This window comes from Dermacentor albipictus, chromosome 3, assembly GCF_038994185.2.
Source record: "Dermacentor albipictus isolate Rhodes 1998 colony chromosome 3, USDA_Dalb.pri_finalv2, whole genome shotgun sequence".
Taxonomy (NCBI): domain Eukaryota; kingdom Metazoa; phylum Arthropoda; class Arachnida; order Ixodida; family Ixodidae; genus Dermacentor; species Dermacentor albipictus.
In genome coordinates, this window is record NC_091823.1 from 129,836,877 (window position 1) to 129,858,779 (window position 21,903).

Below are 21,903 nucleotides of genomic sequence, written 5' to 3' on the forward strand. Positions count from 1 at the left end.
CCGAGGCGCTACACAGTGCAAACTACAAGCGGAGCAATTTATGTGCGTAACCGTGTGCACCTGAGGCCACGCACCCAGGTGTTCTGTGAAGCCACTTGTACAGCAGAAGACTACACCCTGGATGAATCGGGCCGAACAAGTGCCAACGATCCTACGCCTCACAACTATCCTGAAGAAGCAAGACATGCTTCGACATACGTGACAAGGGCTGGAAGAGCCATACGGCCACCGGCCAGATTTCAGAACTGAACGTCATGAAGTGCGTGTTTTATTGTTGTAATCGTCACTCAAAAAGGGGCGTGTTATGTATCTCCTGGCGCCCCCTACAAATCCGACATTTTTAATAAAGGCTAGGCCAGTCGTGGCCGCCACAGTTGTTCTCAAGAAATGGAGTCTGTCACTCGCGGCTTCGTGCCGTCGCATCTTTGAAACCCTACGCAACTAACCCAAACAACATAACATCTTTTAGCTACGCTGTTATGGTAGTGCTGCTGAGCGGTCTATAAGACACATTTTGAATTCTTTTTTATTGCGATAGCAATTATATATACTCCGTTTCATGCATCAGGTACTACGCTATGGAAGCTACGCAAGCAGTGCGGTCTCCAAATTTTACAACTCCGCGCGTTCCGTCTATGCTTCGCTGGGAGTTTGGTCGCGCGAGCATGCACGTGAGGCTGCCGCGACAGGAGGCAAATTAAAACAACGAAAAGAAAATTGATATAAAACAACGTGTTAGCAGCCGAATGAACGTATGCTTTGATTGCTTCTGAGGGTAAATTCTTATTTTCATTCAGAACTGACCTTATGTAAAAAACATTTTCACAAAAATCAGCCAAAGACACCGAACTGTTTCTAAGTGCGAACACAGCCACGGCAAAAAGTATCTCTAGCCTCCATAGCGTTGCACCTGATGTATGAAACGTGGTATAAACACACCAGTCACACACCAGTCACACCAGTCACAAGAGGGCACGGCAGCTTACCAGCGGACAACATGCCTAAATCGCCATTACTGCTTGTGCAGGTTTTGCCGTGGTTTTTCGCCGTGGTGTCTACAGCGAACAACAGGACTGAACCAGGATTCTTCAATGTGCCGCAACGTGGCAATGACACTGTGGTCCGTCTACTTGTCAACGCCTACCCTTCAGGAGTGACGTCATCGCTGGACAACCTAGAAAAGGCCCAGCCCGGCATCGATTTCTTCAGAGGGCATGGCAGCTTACCAGCGGACAACATGCCTAAATCGCCATTACTGCTTGTGCAGGTCAGTCAGCTGGGCAATTTGCCCGCTTATCGTAGCGATGATAGGTTTCTGTTGGTCCTGCCGTGCCCTCAAAAGTGTTTTGCTATTTTGTCTGATTGCTGGTCGATGCTCATGTTATCGCTTGTGTCAGGTGACATAGAACAGAACCCTGGGCCCAAGGCTAATGAAATGTTGCAGGTCATTATCGATGGACTGGATGAAAGCGACCACAAGATGGACCGTATAAGAGAGGAAATTGCTGCTGTTAATGCTAAAACTGATAAGTTACAAGGAATTTTGACAATGTTTGAGGAAATGAGCAACAGAATTAATAAATTGGAATCGGTTGTCCAACAGCAAGCATTGAAGTTAATTGACTATGAAAACAGAAGTAGGTGCAACAATCTCCTAGTATTTGGAATCAATGAAAGTGCTGATGAAACAGAAACCAAACTCAGAGAACAGGTCCTAGACGGTATTTTTGACAATACTTTGGGGGTCCCCGTCAGGACAGTAGAGAGAATTCACCGAATTGGAAAAGCGAAACCGGATAAACCAAGACCAATTATTATGAAGTTCCTTGATTCCAGGGAAAAGGACAGCGTTCTAAAGAACTGTTTTAAACTGAAGGGCACTAATGTTCGGATTAGCCAAGACTATGCAAAGGAAACAGCGGAAATAAGAAGAAAGCTTTGGGAAAGTGCAGCATCGGATCGGTCAAAAGGCACGAAAGTCAAGCTTATCTACGATAAACTTAAAATAAAAGACAAAATGTACACGTGGGACCTCACTAACGATAAGCGCATACCATATGGATATAAAGAAAGCAGATTCGGTAAAGAAAAGCAAAAGAAGTTTGAAGTGGCAGGCTGCCCGCCTGACCCAGACGGTTCAACAAGTTCGATGGTGACGCCCGGCTCGTCACCTACGTCATAGCTACGTTTTCTTGTTTTAAATGCACGCAGCATAGTTAACAAAACAATTGACCTAGAATTTCTGCTGCTTTCACAGAGCCCTTGCATGGTTTTGATAACGGAAACTTGGCTGCACTGTGGGATACAAGATGACGCAGTTATTCCCCCTGGATACAAAATGTTTAGGAAAGACCGCGATTCACGTGGAGGAGGGGTGTGTATCATACTAAAGAATTCTGTCCACGCGGCTCTAATTGATAGTGACATCCCTGAAACAGTTTGGTGCAGAATTTCCTTTCAAAGTGTCGTTTATCTAGTCGGTGCAATATATCGGCCACCTTCGACTTCGCTTGACTTCCTAAACCGATTGAACACATTCTTGTGCAACAATGTACATAGGAACACGCGGTTAATTATGCCCGGAGACTTCAATTTACCGCACATTAACTGGCAAGACCTACTCTGCAGCGGCGCTGAAGCATCCAGCGCTGATAAACTACTGGATATAATGTTTTCTTTTAATCTAAATCAAATCGTTCAAGAGGACACAAGAATAACTTCTAGGTCGCGGTCACTGTTGGACCTAGTGTTCCTATCCAATAATATAGAACATCATTTCTTGACAATTGAGGAAGGTATTTCTGATCACAGAATGATTGTAGTGAATGTGGCTACTAGCAGTGTGCCCCGTATGAAATGCTCCCCTATAATTACGGTAAAGGACTACAAACGTGCTGACGACAATTCTATATTAGATTTTTTGGAATTCTCGTTTGGTCAATTTGAGCACCATGCAAAGGAAAAAACTGTAGATGAGCTTTGGAATGAATTTAAGGATATAGTAGACCATTGTGTGGACCGATTTGTGCCAACTCGAAAAAAGAAAGACTAAACAACGCCGCCGACCTTGGATTAACCGCGGCATCATTCACATGAAAAGAAAATTAAAGCGACTGCGTAAAAAGAAAAAGGGTTCGGACGAAATACCGAGACTTCGCGCAGAGTTGAGGCATACGCTGACACTATCCAAAAAGCAATTCTTTGAACAAACACTGACAGGGTTCCTAAAAAATGGCTGTGGCTTAGCTAAGGTTAAGCCCAGGATGGGAAGCATACTAGCCTTTATTTTAACGCGACAGCGTTAAGGAACTCGTGTCGCAGAAAAGCCGGTGTCGTCGGCGTCGGCTCAGGCGTGCGGCGCTTGCTCAGGCGCACATTTCTTTGTCGCGCCGAACGCTGCGTTGCTCGGCGCTCACCGCGTCCGATGCGGGGGGCGACGCCGCAAGCGACGGCGCGCGCGCGAGAGAGAGAGAGAAACAACTTTATTTGCCACTGCAGGGTAGGAAGTTAGGGCAGGTAGGCCTAGTGTGGCTCCCAGGTGGGGGCGACGTCTTGGGCCCACGAGACGAGTGCCAGTTGCGTTTTCTTGTCTGCTCTTGTCAGCAGCTGGTTCCAACCCTCCTCGGAGGGAACTGACAGTAATGATTGTGGGGGAGGGTTACCCTCGCATCTCCAGAGAATGTGTGCCCGAGTGGCGAACACTCCATGGTCGCACTTAGTACATACGGGGTCGTAATCCCCTCCAGTGATTAAATAAAGCCTAGAATGACTGAGAATTGAATCAGTCTGCAGTCTGCGAAGCATGGTGGCTTGCGCTCGTTCGAGGTCGGGGTGGGGAGGCGGGTACACGCGTCTCGTCTCCTTGTAGAAATTTGTAATTTCAGCATAGGATTTGGGGGCCTCTGCGAGCACATCTGCGTTCGAGGGGCCGGCCTCCCGGTTAGTTAGGCCTCGGGCTAAACGGTCGACCCCTTCGTTCCCAGAGTTCCCCGCGTGAGCAGGTACCCACACTAAGCTTACAGTTCTGTCGAGAGCGCAACCACGGAGGATGTGTGCGGCGGGGAGACAGAGTGAGTTTTTTGAGAAATTTTGAATGGCTTGTTTAGAGTCACTGAGGACCGTGCTTGTGCGGGGATCCGCGATGGCTAGCGCGATAGCGACCTCTTCGGCAGTGGTGGAGGAGTGCGTGCGCACTGTAGCGGCGCTGATGAGAGTGGCGGTTGGCGTCGCTACGCAGGCTACGTATGCGTTGGAGTCGCATTTCGCCGCGTCCACGTACATGGCATGTTCGTCAGCGGAGTAGGTGACGTCTAAGGCTTGTGCCTTCAGTTGGCGGCGCCTGTCGTGGCGGCCGGGTAGCATATTCTTGGCCATGGGTTTGATGACCAGCCGACTGAAGACTCCAGTCGGGAGGGGAGCAGTGGGGTGGATGTCACCTGTAGGGTTGATGTTAAGACGGTGAAGAATGTAACGACCGTGTTTGGTGCCAGAAAGACGGTGTATCTGTGCAGTCTTGTGTGCCTCTATCAGCTCTGTGAGGGTGTTATATACTCCAAGTTGGAGCAGACGCTGTGTGCTGGCGGACTGGGGCAGTCCCATTGCCGCCTTATACGCTGAGCGGATGATGCTATTTACCGCCTCTTCGTCTTTGCGGCGGAGGTGGTAATAAGGATATGTGTAGACAATCCTACTAATGAGGTAGGCTTGTGTAAGGCGGCAGAGGTCGGTCTCCCGCATTCCCCTTTGGCGAGTGGCAATGCGGCGGATTAGGCCGTTGATTTGGTGGGCTGTGGTTCGGAGGCGTTGGATGGCTTCCGAGTTCTGCGTGTTGTTCTGCACCAGCATGCCTAACACGCGGATGGTCTGTACGGGGGCTATGGGGTGGGTGGCAATATGGAGCGTGATCGGCTCTTGAGGGTCGGGGACGGGTCGGCGAACACGTCTGTCTCGTACAAGTAAGAGTTCAGACTTGGTGGGCGAACAAACGAGACCGTTTGCCTGCACGTAAGCGTGGACGGTGTCGATTGCCTGCTGAAGTGAATCTTGTATCTCGCCGTCCGAGCCAGAGTTTGTCCAGAGGGTAATATCGTCGGCGTATATTGAGTGCTTAATGTGGGGTATGGTGTCGAGAAGTGTGGGAAGGCCTCGCATAGTAATGTTGAATAGGGACGGAGACAAAACAGCTCCCTGCGGTGTTCCGCGGGTGCCCATGGTGACTTTGTCACTGCAGAGGTCTCCAATGTGGAGTTCAGCTGTGCGGTTGTGAAGGAAGTTGGCAATATAGTTGTAGGTGCGAGTGCCTACATTCATCTGCGAGAGGTTGGCCAGTATAGAAGCGTGCGACACGTTGTCGAACGCTTTACTGACGTCGAGGCCGAGAATGGTGCGCGTCGCCCGGATGGGACCCGGGTCGAGTATGTCGTGTTGTATCTGCCACATGATGTCTTGGGTAGAGAGTCCAGCCCGGAACCCAAACATGGTGGGGGGGGAGGAGATCCTCCTTGTCTGCGTGAGTATGGAGTCTGTTCAGAACTACGTGCTCCATAACCTTCCCCAGGCAAGACGTGAGCGAGATGGGCCGGAGGTTGCCCAGATCGAGTCGTTTGCCTGGTTTGGGTATGAAGATTACCTTGGCATGCTTCCAGGAGTCTGGAAGGCGACCTTCATGCCAGTGGTGGTTGAAAAGGTCCGCAAGTGCTGCGACCGACTGGTCGTCGAGGTTGCGGAGCATTTTGTTGGTGATATGGTCATCGCCGGCGGCCGCGGTAGTCTTGATGCGGTTGAGAGCGGCGCGGACTTCCGACGCCATGATGTCTCTGTCCATGTCTGGGTTCTGGGAGCCTTTGTAATTTAAGGGGGTGGGAATGTCGGTGGAGGTGTTTATGTATTTGTCTTTCAAGGTAGCGAGGAGTTCCTGGTTCGTGCCTGGAAACGCGTGTATGACGCGGTTGAGATTCTTGTGTGATGCAGACTTGGTGTGGGTCGGATCAAGCAAGTGCTTGAGCAGAAACCATGTGTTCTTGCATCCCAGCTGCCCGTCGAGTCGGACGCAAGTCTGATGCCATTGTTCCTGACTAAGTTTGGTACAGTAGGCTTCGATCTCTCGTTCGAGGCGAGCGAGGCGAAGCTTAAGAGGGCGGTTGTGTTTGCGTCGGAGCCAGCGAGCGTGGAGGCTGCGCTGGGCCTCCCACATATGCATGAGTTTAGCATCTGGGGTGGGGCCACCCTCCTCCTGGGTGACTGTGGACGTGGCGTTGGCTGCGTCGCGGAGCAGAGTATCTGTCCATGTGTCGAGGTCGTCTATAGGGCTTTGCGGACGCTGAGCTCGTACGTACCGGAAAGCGTCCCAGTTGGTGTGTTTGAATGCGCGGCGGGGGCCCTTGCTGTGTGTGGCTGTGAAGGTAGTGCTGAGAACATAGTGATCGCTACCTATGTTCATACCGAGATTTTCCCAGCGCGCATCTGGGATGTTGCGGGTGAAAGTGAGGTCGGGGCAGCTGTCTTTCGTGATGCTATTACCGAAACGGGTGGGCCGTTCGGGGTCGAGGAGGAGCGTCAGAGCCAGTGTCTGGGCAGTGTCCCAAACCTTGGCTCCTTTACGACCGCAGGCTTTGCTGGGGTAGCCCCACTCGGCGTGTGGTGCGTTAAAGTCACCCACTATAAGTAGCATCTCGTTCCGTGCGATCGCACACGCCTTGCGGAGGAGAGTGGCTACATTAGTGCTCTTGTCACTTGGGGGCTGTACACGTTTAGGATGTTGAGTGGGGATTCGGTTCGGCTGTTTGGAAGGACCTGCACGAAAGTGTGTGGGACTTCCGGGTAGTCAAGATCGAGTTGATTGGCGGTGAGGTTGCGGTGTACAAGGATGGCGGTGCTCGGGCGGAGATCCGGCGCCACCGATTGGTTGTAAGCGGTATAGCTGGCAAGTTTGGTGTCGGTGTAGGTTTCCTGAAGCGCTATAATGTGGGGTGTAAATGGCTGGGCCTGCAGGGTATACTCCAAGGCTCTCCGCTTTGCCTTGAAGCCCCTGCAGTTCCACTGCCATACTGTGATGGGCGCGCTAGCCATCGCGTTTCCTGTAGGGTTCGGGACGCTGCGGAAACGCTACGTCGGTTTTGATAATACCGCCAGCAGACGCGCGCGCGGCTGCACTCTCGGTAGAGGGAAGCGCGCCAGGCGACTGAGTGGGCTTTGATGTAGTGAGGGCGTCAGTTTGCAGAGGGCCCGTGAGGTGGTCGAGGCGTGTGGTTAGGGTGTGAACATTGGTTGCCATTTTAGTGCAGCCTTCAATGAGCTGGTCGATAGTGGGGGTCAGCCGTTTTAGGACGTCCTCTATTTTAGATAAGCGGGCGTCAAAAGTTTCGAATTTTGCGTCAAGGTCAGAGGTAGAGGAGGGGGGAGGTGCCTTGCGCTTATTGCACTTGGGCTGGTCGGTGTCCATGTTGGGGTCATTGGTGGAGTCGGAGGTGGGAGCGCGAGCCACCTGCTGCGGCCGCGGTTGTGGGTGCGCCTGTGCAGACTCAAGGCTATGAATTTTAGCATTTGCCTGTGCTAACTGTAGCTGTAGTTGCTTAACCATTTCTGCCAGTTCCCTTACCTGGGGGTTGGGCAGTTGGCTTGTGGCTGGTGGAGGGCTCTTCCACGCGACCTGTTTGGTGGACTTGGTATCCGGTCCGTCCTGGGAGGTTGCCCGGGAGTCCCGAGAGCGCGATGGGGAGCGGCTAGGGCTGTTGTGACTGGAGCCGCTGCTGCGCAGTGGTGGGAAAGCGTCATTTCCTGGGGGTCGTTGTTGGCGGTCGCGTCTCCGAGAGCGAGACTGATGGCCACGTGACACTGTGCCGGGCTCAGTTTCAGTGTCCGTGGAGGATTTGGAAGATTTAGCTCGGCTGGTTGGCACGAAACGGTATTTACAGCTTCTACTGCCAGTGGGATGTGGGCCTTTGCATACGATGCACGTGGCTTGACAAGTGGGTGGTTGGCCGACCGGTTGAGGTTCGTGGGCCACACCGCAGCGGCGGCAAGTGGGTTGACGTGGTTGTGAGCACACATCTGTTCTGTGACCAAGCTTGCGACAGTTGAAACAAGCCTCCGGGCGCCCCTTGTAAGGGAAGACCTCGAAAGTGAAGCCCAGATACCGCATGTATCGGGGCAGCTTGGTGTTGGCGAAAGTGACGACAAAGTGTTGTGTCTGGCCCATACGCCGCGCAACAACGATAGGGATGTCGGGATTGCGAGCCCGAAGCTCGGCGAAGATTTCGGCGTCGCTTTCATAGCTGTAAGCCCGGTACAGAATCCCCCGCACGGAGTTGTCCGGGGCTGGGGCGTAGGCGGCGACCGGGACTTCTGTGGTGTCGATGGTGATGGCGCGGACCTTGGCGTAAGACACTGCACGAGCACTGTCAGGTGTGCTCACTGTCACTGTGTTGTTAGTAGGGTGGATTCTAACCTGGTCGGTAGTAACTGCCAGGCGTTGGTCAACGTTGGCGGCTGCGTAAATGGCAACAGCCAGTCGGGCGGGGCCGACGGTGTGGAGGTTGAGTGTGCCTTGCGGGCGAAGGACTATCTTGAGGTCGTCCGAGGGCAGGCGGGGAAGCGGGCGCTTCCTGGTCGGCGGTGGAGGGCGGCCGCGTTGCCGTGCATTCGGGGCAGAGAGCGTCGTGGCCGGCGTCTGGACTCCGGCAGGTTGTTGTTCAGGTGGAGATGGGTGTCGGTAGCGGCGTTGCATCTCGAACGCCGTCCATGTGCCGTCGGATAACTCCGCGGCGGTGATATCAGAGCCTTCTACGGTGTAAGGCATCTTCGATGCGGCGTTGGGCGCGGCAGGGTGCGGCGTCGCCACCGCAGCTGCGCTCGAACGCGTCGAGGTCGTGGCAGCTCTTAGGCTTAGCTGCCGCAGCAGGTTTGGCCAAACGAAAAAGGTCGAAAAAACATGAAAACTTGCTTGCCTTGGTATGGAAAGCGCAACAGCGGGTCCGAAGCGGTGGTAGCAAGTCCACGGCAACAAAAGTGAGAGTAAGTGGCCGGTAAAAAGAGAAATTGCCCGAAAAACACGGAGAGCATATGAAATGCGTCCGTTCACTCCGAGCGCTGCAGCGCCACCGCCGCGACGGCGCGAGTTGGAGCCCCGTTTCTCCTCTGTCGTGACGTCACGGTGTCACGTGGTATTGGAGGCGACACCGCCGCGCCTGAGGAGCTGGGTTGAGCTCTAGTAATATGCTTCGCATAAAAGTTCCCCACAAAAATTCTGGAGATATCTTAGCAGTAGGAAAGATAAAATTGAAGAAATCGTAAAGGACAACATAAAGTTAACAAAGTCTGCGGACATTGCCGAACATTTTAATTACTTCTTTCAATCTGTATTTACTAATAATACAAACATGAATACAGACGAGCATTTACCATATATAACACGTTACCCAATGGGAAATCTAGAAATCAAACAAGAAGGGGTGTTCCAATTGCTGCTGAGTTTAGATGGAAAAAAATCTAGTGGACCTGACAGAATTTGTCCTGAATTTCTGAAACGCTATGCTGAATGGATGTCATACTACTTAACGATAATTTTCGCGAAATCATTACATACGCATTCTCTACCCACAGACTGGCGCAGGGCCGTAGTTATACCAGTGCACAAAGGCGGTGATCGCACACTTGTAAATAATTACCGTCCTATTTCACTCACATGTATCAGTTGTAAAATTTTGGAACACATCATCGCAAAACATATTTTACAATTTCTAGAAGTGAATAGTTTACTTTACTCATGCCCGCATGGCTTCCGTACTGGACTATCTACCATTACACAATTAATTGAAGTAGTTCATGATCTCGCTGCCGCCTTAGATGAGAAGCATCAGATTGACGTCATTTGTATAGATTTTGCAAAAGCCTTCGACAAGGTTCCGCATAATAAGCCGATCTTTAAACTGAGAGAAATAGGTATCGATGAAAGATTAGTGCTATGGATAAAAGAATATTTAAGTGATCGTAAACAGACTGTAAGTTTAGATGGCAGCCTGTCGAGTCCACTCCAAGTGCTTTCAGGTGTTCCTCAGGGGTCAGTCTTGGGCCCACTGTTATTTCTTATATATATAAACGATATCTCTTCTGTTATTGCTGAACCGGTAAAAATGAAGCTTTTTGCAGATGATTGCCTAATTTATTCTACCGTAACCAATGTTCAGGATCAACTCAGAATTAGTCGTCGTTTAGAAAATTTCAGCCGATGGTGTAAATTATGGGGTATGAATATAAACTACAATAAATCAACATACACACATATGACTAAGAAAGTAAACGTTCTGCCTTTTAACTATTACATCGATGGTAATTTGTTAGTTCGTGCTAACCAGTTTAAGTATCTAGGTGTTACAGTTACGCATAATCTGACATGGCATACGCACATAGAAAATGTGTGCTCGAAGGCGAATCAGAGATTAGGTTTCTTAAGGCAAAAACTAGGTCAAGCTTCGCGAGATGTAAAGCTGATGGCTTATAAAACTTTTGTTAGACCTTTACTTGAATACGCCTCAGTCATCTGGAGCCCTCATCAGAAAGAAATGACTACAAAGTTAGAAAAAGTTCAACGTCGTGCCGCGCGCTTCATATGCTCAAAGTACCGCCGTTTAGATTCCGTTACACTGATGTTGCAGTCTTGTGAACTCGAAACACTAGAAGTACGAAGGCTAAAAAATCGCCTGAAAGCGTTTTACAGAATACTACATGGACATTTAAAAATTAACAAAGATGAGTATGTGCAGCTTCCAGGAAAACGAAGCAGTCGTGTTAACCATCAATATGTTTTACGTCCATACTTTGCTCACAGTGATGTGTTCCGCTTTTCTTTTTTCCCTGCCGTGATTGAACTTTGGAACGCAATACCAAGCTTTGTGGCAGAAGCCAGTGATGCTTGTGAATTTGAAAAATTGTTAAACATGTATTTTTGTGATTCCGCTGCCGCTTGATGCACCTGTATATATGGTCTGCCTGTATTTAAACCCTCCCTGTAAGAACCCTCAGCAGAGGGTTGACAGTATGAATAAATGAATAAATAAATAAATTTCTGCCATCGCTACGATGCGCCGTATAAAGTCCAAGGGCGATGACATCGTCGCCACGCGCCGTATACTGCATGTGCGAGTGAAAGCGTGCGAGGATGAGCCGACGATGGCGACTCAATCTCGTACGCAACGGAGGAAAGCGGGGAGGAAGCGCGCAGTCTTCTGTCGCGCGCAAGGCGCCAGGTGGGGGAGGGGGGGGGGGGGGCGTTCTACTCCGGAGGCTGCTGCGTATGGCGTGGCCACGCGCGCCCGTGCGGGCCCTATCTTGAAAGCGATTACATCGGACACGTAGTGCTGATAGCTTCGTGTGCGCTGTGCTTTCGCCGCTTAGTTCGCGTGGAAGCGAGAGACAGCACGAAGGTAAATTCGCTCGCTGCTGCTGCCGCGCTTTCTCAGTCCAGCGTTTTGACAGCGAGTTCCCGCGGTCATCGAGTGAAATGTGTCCCTATTTGCTTGAGCGCGGGTGACACCATGCTTGTTCATTTAATTATTAAGCGAATGTTTACAAGTTGGCCCGGCCGACAAAACTATTGTCCTTTATTCGTATAGATGTCGACCAATTCTCTATCGCAATCAATGAAATTGCGACTTTTTTAAAATTCACGTGTGGCAACAGTGGGTTGTGGTCCGCGCGAGCAGCGACGCGATGACCAATCCCAGACCGCAATGCCGCAAGATAACTGAGTGCATTTTATGAAAGATCACATTTAGCACTTTTGGCGAGCTCAATATACCTCTGTAATTTCATTTATACAACCTTTACTGCGATAGCAATTATATGGACATTCCAGACGCATTTTTGCCGTCGGCGTCGGTGTCGCCATGATGTTCCGTACGAATTCCAAGGGCGATAACATCGCCGCCGCTCGCCGTATGCTGCATGCGCGAGTGAAAGCGAGCGAAGGTGATCCGAAGATGGCGGCTCAATCAATGAAGGAAAGCGGGGAGGAAGCGTGCCGTCTTCCTTAGCGCCCAAGGCACCCGCGGAAAGGGGGGGAGGCTTTCTACTAAGGCGGCGGCTGCGTATGGAGCAGCCGCGGGCACCAACTTCAAAGCGATCTGCCATTAATACAGTCTAGGTGCTTCGGGGTCTCATAGCTTCGTGTGCACTGCATGTGTTCTCGCGGCTTAGTTCCTGTTGAAGCGAGAGGCAGCGCGAAGGTCAATTCGCTGCTGCTGTTGCCGCGCTTCCCCACTCCAGCGTTTTGACGGCAAGTTTCCGCGTTCATCGATTGAGATTTGTTCATGTTTGCTTGTGCGTGTGTGACACCAGGCACGTTAATTTAGTTAGTTGAGCAAATACATGTTTACACGGCGGTTAAAACTACTATTCTTACTTCGCATAGATGCCTACTAATTTGCTATCACAATCGATGCTTCGCCTTTTGGGCGGAACTGCGACTTTTTCATAGCATTAGCAAACACGTTGAAAACATATTTATTTCGAGTATTCATTAGCAAAATTTAAAAAGAGGGTTACCAATTGGTTGTTGCTTCACAAAAATAGCATATGTATTGAGTGCTAATGCTGCTAGTGTTATTCAATCTGTCTTCACAATGTGTTCCAGATCTTCTTAGATCATGTGTTGTTGCTGACTGTCAACTACTACGACTGTTTGGATGAGGGCGGGCCCCTTCAGGCACTTGGCCTTTTGCTCTCCTACTGAAGGGTACCACTATTCCTACACTTTGAATAAACTTCAATACTTCCGAAATTTGCGTCGCAAACCCAGGTGAAAACATCTTAACAAAAAAAAAAACGTACGCATTTGGGCTGGCTGGTTCATGACGCGCGCAGACACAGCCTTCAGCAGCGCCCTTCAGCAACGCCAGTGTCTGTCCCTTCCTTACGTCCTATATTTCTTTTTTCGTGCTACTCAACGTAGCAGTAGACTCACGAAAGAAGGTCCACTGAGCCGTTGTCGATGCCAAGTTGCTCTTCTTCATGACGTCCGGAGGCGTGAAGCTCTCCATGGACGGCCGGTTGTCAGCGTCTTGGTCCCGGTCCTTGGCCACCTTCGACTTCCGGCCACGGTCGGCCTGTTGCTTCGGCGGCGCCGCTGCCACGAACAGCGGAGGCGACCGGGGCTCTATCGCGGCCGGCGCTTTCGCAGCGGCTGCGTCGTCTTTGTGTGCTTTGGCCCCCGTCTCGGAAGCAGGAGGGACTGCCGGCGCAGCAGCGTCTTGAAGCTCCTTCGCAATCTCGGTCCCTCCGACGGTGTGCGCCGCCGTTGTTTGGCGTGTTTCGCCTGTGACGACGCGCTCGTCGGTGGGTTTGGACCTGGCGAGTAAGCAGCATGGCATCATGTTATCGGTTATCGGAACAGACATGTGAGTGGGCCGCTTTGGAAATGAGAGAGAAAGAGAGAGAGAATGAAGAAAGGTGCGGAGGCTGAGTGGCGAAGCAACAGAGGGGGGGGGGGGGGCCGGGTGCAAGGGGCCAGCGGGTGGGGGGGAGGGGGGTGTCAGATACGTCTGAAGACACCCGGAAATTGTTGATATCCTCGACTTCCTGGACTACACCCAGGGGGGGGGGGGGGAGAGAGAGAGAGAGAGTGACAGAAGACCTATGGGCCCCGGGTGCCAGACGACCTAGCTACGCCACTGGGCTGCCCACTACTGAGGGGATCTGGCTGCCCTATAAACTGCTGGGAGTCAAATTTCTCCTTCGCCTGATAACTCACGCAATAAATTTTGGAGGCAAGGAACTTCCCGGTTTTTTTTATCGTCTTTATAAACCTCCCTCATGATAATCGCTGCTACCCTTGGTCATCATTCCCAGCGGCTGCGGAGAGCTTGCGTACCGGTTCGGACCTAGTGCGCAGCAGAGGGCGCAAAGAATTTCTAGGTCCGGGCAGGGCCGCCACTGCAAGCTGAACCTGGCAAGGTTCAAAATGTGAGCTAACTTTGCTAAGCAGGGCCCTGAGAAGTTTTGAGGCGTTGCCTACTATGTCGGCGAGCTCAACGGGCTAAGCAGATGTGGTGAGGCTGACTAGTGCTGACTAATGGGCAAGTCCTTTGCTACAGAGGCCTTCCAAACAAAGGATGTCAGGTAAGATTTCTAACACATAAGGACATAGAGGGGTACACCGATAAATTTTATCGTAATTGCAGAAGTGTAGCGATTATTGTAGTAATATAGGACTTATAACTTATATAAAATACAACCCTATGTATGAGCGTTCCGTCAGGATGATGACAAATTAAAGTAAGACAGATCTACTAGGACGCTACATAAACATTACGGAAGATGAAAACTCTCTGCACTGTAGTCATTCGCGAGTTTAACGAGAAAGTTGAAAAAAGGCAGATTGGAGAACAAGAATTTGGCAACTATGGCATGGGCTGTGGAATTACTGTGAGACATAATAGTTAGAGCTCCAGGGAGGGAGTTGATTGCGAATTATGAATATTTTATTCCAGCACCGCAGAAAGAACACTTGCTGAGACTGCTTAGTGGCTATGGTGTTGCGCTGCTAAGCTTGATGTCGCGGGATTAAATTGCGGCCGCGGCTGCCGCATTTCTATTTGGGCGAAACGCATAAACTCCCGTGTCCAGTGCATTGGAGGCACGTCAACGTTCCCGTGGTGGTCAAAATTAATCTGGAGACCCCCACTACGGCGTGCCTCTTACTCAAATTGTGGTTTTGGCACGTAAGACCCCAGAATTCAATTCAATTAAAAACCACAATAAAACTGAATGGACCTGGAGAAGCCTAAGTAGGAAAAAAAACTCACGCTGCTCTGACATCGTTAGGGGGTTAACATTCATTGGAGTAAAGACCAGTAGTCACAAGTTAGTAAGGTCCTAGATTGTCTTCAGATTGACTAACTTAGTAACAGTTATACAAAAAGCGGGTGAACTCAGTTTACTGCTAGCGAACAAATACATTGTATGAGACGCGGAGGATATCACTGAAGCATGCTGAAAGAGGCCTTAACCAAAATATCATAAGGACGACGTCCCTGCTGTTCAGCTACGCTGGAGATTACTTGCAACAAATTATTGAACACTATATAACCGGCAATGTAAGGGTGGGTTTGAGAATAGTAACACGCTAAGGTGATGTTCGAAATTGTGCGCATCCCCCGCGGCATGTTATAATCTATGTGAAGTGAAGCTTTTGCGCAAAGGTTAATCGAATACGATAAATTTGCTCATTTCATTACTGCGTCTTCGGCGTAGACTGCCATGCATGCACATACTCTCTCTCGCGATCTCGTGCTACGCAAATGTTACACACGCGGGGATCATCTCAAGGAACTAGTTGACGTTGGCACGGTAGCAGTTATACGTGCGACTGTGGCCTTTATTGTTAGAACACCGGGTTGCATGTGCTCTGGGGCCGTGGTTCAATTTGACCGTCGGGAACGTAATCGATTTCCTTTAAGTGTGAGCTATTCGGTAAAACAGCAGCAGCAGTAGCAGCAGCAGCCACGGTTAGGGAAGACCAGGAGGGTTCAGACACACACAAAAAAGCCCCGCTTTAATATGCAGATCGACGAGAGAAAAAGAGTTTGTAACCAGCGTCATGACGCCGTTTAAAAATGCGCTTAGATAGGGCGAGTCACAGACAACCCGAATTACGAGAAGCAAATCTTCAAACAAGTAAAAAATAGATTGAAGGGCACATTTCTAGCACTATTCGAGTCGCATTCGATTCGGACTCAAGAATTAGTGCTCGCACACCCCTACCAAAAAAGGAACTGCAAGGAGGCCAGTAGGCTCCTATAGCTAACGGTAAGGAATTGCATCCTCCTAATTAGAAACTTCTCAGCCGAGGCCCGTGAACATCTAAGGCCGTAGGTGCTGCTGAAGCTTCCAGGTCGAAATATTCTTCAAAAATCAGGTGAGGCCGAAGCTACAACATCAGAAGCCGTATTAAGTGAATTGGTGCGGTGCCGGCTCCGAACGGAACATGAAGCTACAGAATCTGGTGGCCGAAGTTTGCGGGCTTGTGGTTGACGAAATCATAATCCAGCGAAAGCTGCAGTGCCATAAGCAAAGAGACGCTTTTTTTGAAGACGCGGATTTCACTTCTGACCTCCTGCACCTTTTTCCTGCATCAGAAAATATCCCCGTGGCTAACTCTCTATTGTGGTTCCTTCGTTGCAGCCTGCATGGTAAAATAATAATTCCTGTTGCTTACGTACTACAGGAGGATGCATCGGTGAGCAGCTTGCCGTATTATATTCGCCACGTATCACGAGAACAGAAGATGCGGGGTATGACGTGCGCCTTGACACCGACCACCGTGGCATTAATGTGGTTGCGATGGATATATTGTGCAAAGGCAAGGCATAAACGCTGGATGCGAGGGCGGTATTCTCGGGTGACCAATTTCGGCGATAGTTTCACTTTGGCAAGATTTTGCAAGACTAAGCCCACGACAGCCGATGAGCTTCTTTCTTCAGTTTGCCCGACTCTCATCCTTGGAATACTATGAAACCTATCTTCCTTGCCATCGAACCGTCACATCGTTAAAAACATAGGAACCCAATTCCAGAAGGAAATTGGTGGCTTCCAAGTAATATCTTCCAAATATTAGAAGCGCTTGTACAAAATGCAAAAGCACTCCACAGTACGGCCAATACAACTGCTTACGCACAGGCAACTGTTATTCCTGAAAATGGATGTAAGGTGAGCCGCGGAGCTGTTCAGTGCTTCAGTCACAGCAGCACTAAGCTACTTGAAGGACCATATAGACTTGCCGAATATGTGAAACCGAGTTCGCTATAGCTGGGCTAACAAGACATTTCACGAAAGTGGTCGAGAAGTGGTTTACTCATTCATGTAAACAATTCTGTACAGCACGAAAGTCCACAACTCTAAAGTTCTCGAAATACTCTAACGTTCACAACTGTTGATGACGAGACTTGAATGGCTGGATGTGGTGTTTCTTGCTTACATGTAAGACCTGAGCAATAAGAGCCAACCTGAAAATTTCCTAACGAAGGAAATGTCTCGCGCTCTCGTTCTCAGAGGTCAAATGTCGAATGCATTCGTCACCAGCTCGGTGGGAGAAAGTTTCAGTTCGTATTGTCACGTGGTAGTGACTGCGAAGCAAGCAGCAAAACTCGCATCGCAAACTCGCAAATTCGCATCGCGCACAAATGCAATCAGATTACACAAGGACAGTGGATGGAACCATCGATAACATTCTAGAAATTTCCCACACATGCAAGCGCGTCTTGCGCTGTGCGATAACATTTGTTAGGCGGTGAAACGTGTCGCCCGATGAAGACAAGTACCCGTGTCAGTACTGACAAGAAAAATGTCGAGTGACCCAATTAAGTAGTTGATAGGATCTCTAAATGCCGGGTTGAATGATGCACTTGACGTTGAGAGTGCCTTTTACCAACTCGAAAATATGATCAAGATTGGCATTGTTGCTTTCACGGACAGCAACGTGCAGAGCTCATTTTGCTTCGCTGCCAAGAAACTCGTATCAGCTCAGCAAAACTAGAATCCATTAAAAGGAGCAGAGGATTAATTCCATGAGCATTGCATCTTTACAAGGCAGCTCATCTCTAAGCCGGACGCGGCCAGTAATGCATTGATAGGAGGCTATACATTGTTCGCGCCGCAAATGAAGGTACCTCATGAGATAATTGCACTTGGCTTCCCCACTTAGTTAACTTAGTTAGTCTTAGTTAATGAATCAACTCATCAAATATTATAATTATATGAAAAGTGTCAATGAGAAAATTGTAGAGCAAAAACTTCCGATACAGTTTTCTGTTGCTCAATACGTACTACCTAAAAGTGTTTTTCCGAACGTGAAAGAAGCCCGCGAATACACGCAAAATTACCGTACGACTGGCCGCTCGGGGCACTTAGCGTGTATTCGCGGGCTTCTCTGACGCTCGGCAAAACACTGTACATATAAATGCCCTCAGATGTTTGTTCAATATCAGTGTGCAGCCGACAGTGCCTACGCAATGAGATCTTGTTCACAACGAGAGCGCCAGCTTCTAACACAATAGCAATATTTGTGCGTATACATCGATGGTGTAGGCAAGATGGAAGTGAAGCACATAACTGAGCACATGAAAAATCCCCTGGAATGATGTTTTCGCCAGGTAGGTACCGGTGCACGCACTTCCTAACTCGTTCAACCGCAGCGGCCGCGCCTAGTGCCCCGTTACCTGGAGGCATCAATGCTTTGCTTGGACGGGGACAGTGCGGATCTCGGAGCGCCTGCGTCCACGGAAGCCAGATGTTGACGCGAGACCGAAGAGCGGGATCTGGAGTGGGCCCCTGGCTGAGACTTGCTGCGATCGAAATGCCGGGAAGACGCGCCGTCGGACGTAGCGCGAGGAACCGCGGAGCCCACGCTTTGGCTGCCTAAGGGCGTGCAGCCGTCGGCCGGCTCTCGACACGCTGAACTGGTTCTGCTCTGACGGGACACCACGTCGCCCTCCTGGCCAGAGACCTGCGCCTTGTGCTTGGATCGCTTGCGCTTGCTTCCAGAGCGGCGGTGGCGACCGCCGCGCTCCGAGGCTCCGCCGCCGTCCATCGGAAGTCTCACGCGGTGTGGGAATAAAACGCGGAACAGAATGAAACGCAGCGTTGCGCCGCAGCCGTCTATACGGGGGTCCGCGATCAGAACGCTATGGGACGCAGGAGTTCTTCTTCTTAACTTCCTCGTGCGCCGATGACACGCGAGCTCGTGGTTTTCTTCAACGTCTTTTTCCAGGTGAGGTACAGCCGTTATAGCTGGCGATTAGCCGCAGTGGTATGGTATGAATAACTTTATTTAGGTCCTGAGGGATCAGTCTGGGACTGATGCGGGCCGCTCCCACGTCGGTACAGAGAGGCCGAGCCCCTCTGCCGTCACACGGGCCCTCTGGACAGCCCTGAGTTGGTCCGCCAGCATTTCACTGTGTAGCATCCGATGCCACCACTGTTCACCTCGAGAACCATCACCGGCCAAAGCCAATAATATTTGGGGTTTTACGTGCCAAAACCACTTTCTGATTATGAGGCACGCCGTAGTGGAGGACTCCGGAAATTTTGACCACCTGGGGTTCTGTAACGTGCGCCTAAATCTAAGCACACGGGTGTTTTCGCATTTCGCCCCCATCGAAATGCGGCCGCCGTGGCCGGGATTCGATCCCGCGACCTCGTGCTCAGCAGCCCAACACCATAGCCACTGAGCAACCACGGCGGGTACCGGCCAAAGCCAAGCAGCGCCAAAGCATGTGCTCTAAATCGAGCAAACCCCCACACTTACTACAACAGACTGAAAGTGGTGACTGCTACGAATTTGCCCAGGCACAAGACAAGTTCGAGGAGCCCTCGCTCAAAGGGCCTGACCTTCCCGTTTTGTCGAATATTAACTGCCCTTTTCATAATTGACCTTGTTGAAAATATGGCGCAGAACAACGTAGAAACATAGTAGAAGAAAAAAAATCGGAGGGTTTTACACGCCAAAACGACAATGTGATTATGAGGCACGCCGTACTGGTGCATGCACTCCGGATCAATTTCAACCCCCTGGGCTTCTTTGACGCATATCTAAATACATGTTTTTTTTTTTACATTTCGTGCCCGCCGAAATACGACGTCTGCGGCCGGTATCGAACTTGCGACCTCTACAGGTGAGCAGCGCAACGTCGTAGTCGCGACACTGACGCGACGGGTCTGAACTTTCCTAATCATATCGGCGTGGAACGCGATGCGAATATATGTAGTGGTATACATTGTGGAACGCACGCGCACACGCGATTGCGCTGGAATGTTCTTACGGCGAGGCCCGTATAAATATCTGACGCATCTGACACGTAAATCAGAATTCGACCACCGACTACTGTGCAAGCCGCGAGCGCAGTGCTTTGAGTACTGCTTGTACTGCTGGGCACAAGTTCACCCAGTAAAGGGTTTTAGAGTCGTGACTCATCGTTTTGGCGCTGTCTCTTTCTTTGAAGTGACCGCAACGTTACAACATTTTTAAAGGAAAGGATGGTCACTGAGTGTAAGCTCACCTTCGATAGCGTTTATCAATAGGCACGTTTATATTCCGGGCAGCTAGCGAAAATCCGAAGCATGTGCACGTTTGGGGTAGTCGGTTCCGAAGGCGGGGCGAAGTGTTACGCACTAAGAGGTCTGCTCGATGAACACGTGCGCCAGTTCACAGCGGGCTGTATACGTACCACAGTCATCGGTTCTCCGGTGCGCTATAGCGTGCCCCTGCCCCGCGGCGCTTGATTGTAGCCCGGCGCAGGTGAAGTGCCGCCGCGTTCCAGGCTACCTCTGCACATACTGACGAAGTCGTGCAGCCGAGCTGCATGTCGCCAATGCAGATCTAGCGGGTGCTTCTGGTGGACGTGAAAGCGTACTCTCCTCTCCGACAAGGTTTCAAGAAAACCGGAAACCTGGAACATCGAAAGTCGTTGCGGGCCCTAATAATGACGTGTATAAGTTGCCTTTTGTAACGATCTGGTGAAAAATAGAACAGACCGCACAAAGCGGATACACAAATAGAGATCTTTCCCGTTTTTCCTGATATCACACTAGAGAGACAACATTTTTCAGCAGAAAAGATTGAGCACACTCCTGTCACAATTGTGACGTAAGGATGACGTTGTGCGCAGTCATGCGCACGCATTGCGCTGTACGCCCCCTTGCACGGCGGCTATATAATCTTGGTTTTACCGCAATTAAAAACGTTAAATTCTGGGGTTTCACGTGCCAAGACCACTTTATGATTATGAGGCATGCCGTAGTGGGGGACTCCAGAAATTTGGACCACCTGGGGTTCTTTAACGTGCACCTAAATCTAAGTACACGGGTGTTTTCGCATTTCGTCCCCATCGAAATGCGGCCGCCGTGGCCGGGATTCGATCTCACGACCTTGTGCTCAGCAGCCTAACACCATAGCCACTAAGCAACCGCGGGGGGTATGGGCTTACTGCTATAAAGCGTCTTTTCCACACCTGCACCCGTCCCGTGCGTGTTACAACAATGACAGTTTGAAGCCTTCAAGCTCATGAACCAAGCATAGAAAGAGTCTAGAAACAAGGGATGCAGCTTCCCATCGCATACGAATTGTTTTTTTTATAGAGGCCAAGTTAACAGCAAATTTTCTAGGCGCGACAGAAAACACATAAGCTGCCGCATATGATTTAGCCGCAGAAAGATTTATTTGGTACATAGGGTTCGCTCTATTCCATTATATGCCAAAAACAATTTTCTGACACGCGAAATGGGCTCACTCTGTGTTCGATATGATATGCCAGTTGGTTCAAATATAGTACCAAGAATTTAACTCTGTCAAGAAGCGGGGCTTCTCCTGAGCGTGTATCATGGAACCACCAAATGGCAAACCTAAACGCTTTGACGGATTGAGCATAGCACCTGAGGTAGCTACACAGTCGTTGAAAATCGTCAAAGAATGCTCCAAACTGCAGGAGACACAAAGTAACAAGGAGATGTCGTCTGCATGGGCCAAAATATTATAATGTCTCTTTAAGTTAGACGAAAACCCATTATGCTGGTGCACGAAGCTACTGCATGTAGAAGCTAGTCTAATGACAATATAAGTAGGGATGGAGACAAAGATCCCTGCCCTATACACCACGGTTGACGTCAGATTTCGCGACACATTTCACAATCTCATATGAATTCACGAATGATTTCAGAGTACAAATATAATATTGATTAATCCAACGGGGAGGCCAATGCACTGAAAGCTGAAAGAAAGTAGTCATGCTCATCACGAACAAATGCTTTGGATTGATGACCGATACGAAGACATCACTTAAAGACTTCGCACTAGCATAGGTAAAGAGATATCGAGTGAGAGAGTGATGTGGATATTGTTCGTGCAGGTACAGCAGA

At 50.0% G+C, this 21,903-nt stretch overlaps 1 protein-coding gene across 3 annotated transcripts in view; it reads right to left on the minus strand.

Annotated features, from left to right (window-relative positions):
- The window catches only part of LOC135912845 (uncharacterized), a 50,228-nt gene extending 31,526 nt beyond the window's left edge, over positions 1-18,702 (minus strand). For 2 of the 3 annotated variants that reach the window (XM_070536052.1, XM_065445396.2), the window contains exons 1-2: positions 18,210-18,702; positions 12,959-13,341 (exon numbers count right to left, since the gene is read on the minus strand). In XM_070536052.1, coding sequence (XP_070392153.1) covers positions 12,959-13,341; positions 18,210-18,580 — 754 coding nt within the window. In that variant the 5' untranslated portion in view covers positions 18,581-18,702. Of the gene's footprint in view, positions 1-986; positions 1,369-12,958; positions 13,342-18,209 lie in introns of those variants that run through there. The other variant, XM_070536053.1, reaches the window with a different exon arrangement.
- Between the last annotated feature and the right edge of the window lie 3,201 nt (positions 18,703-21,903).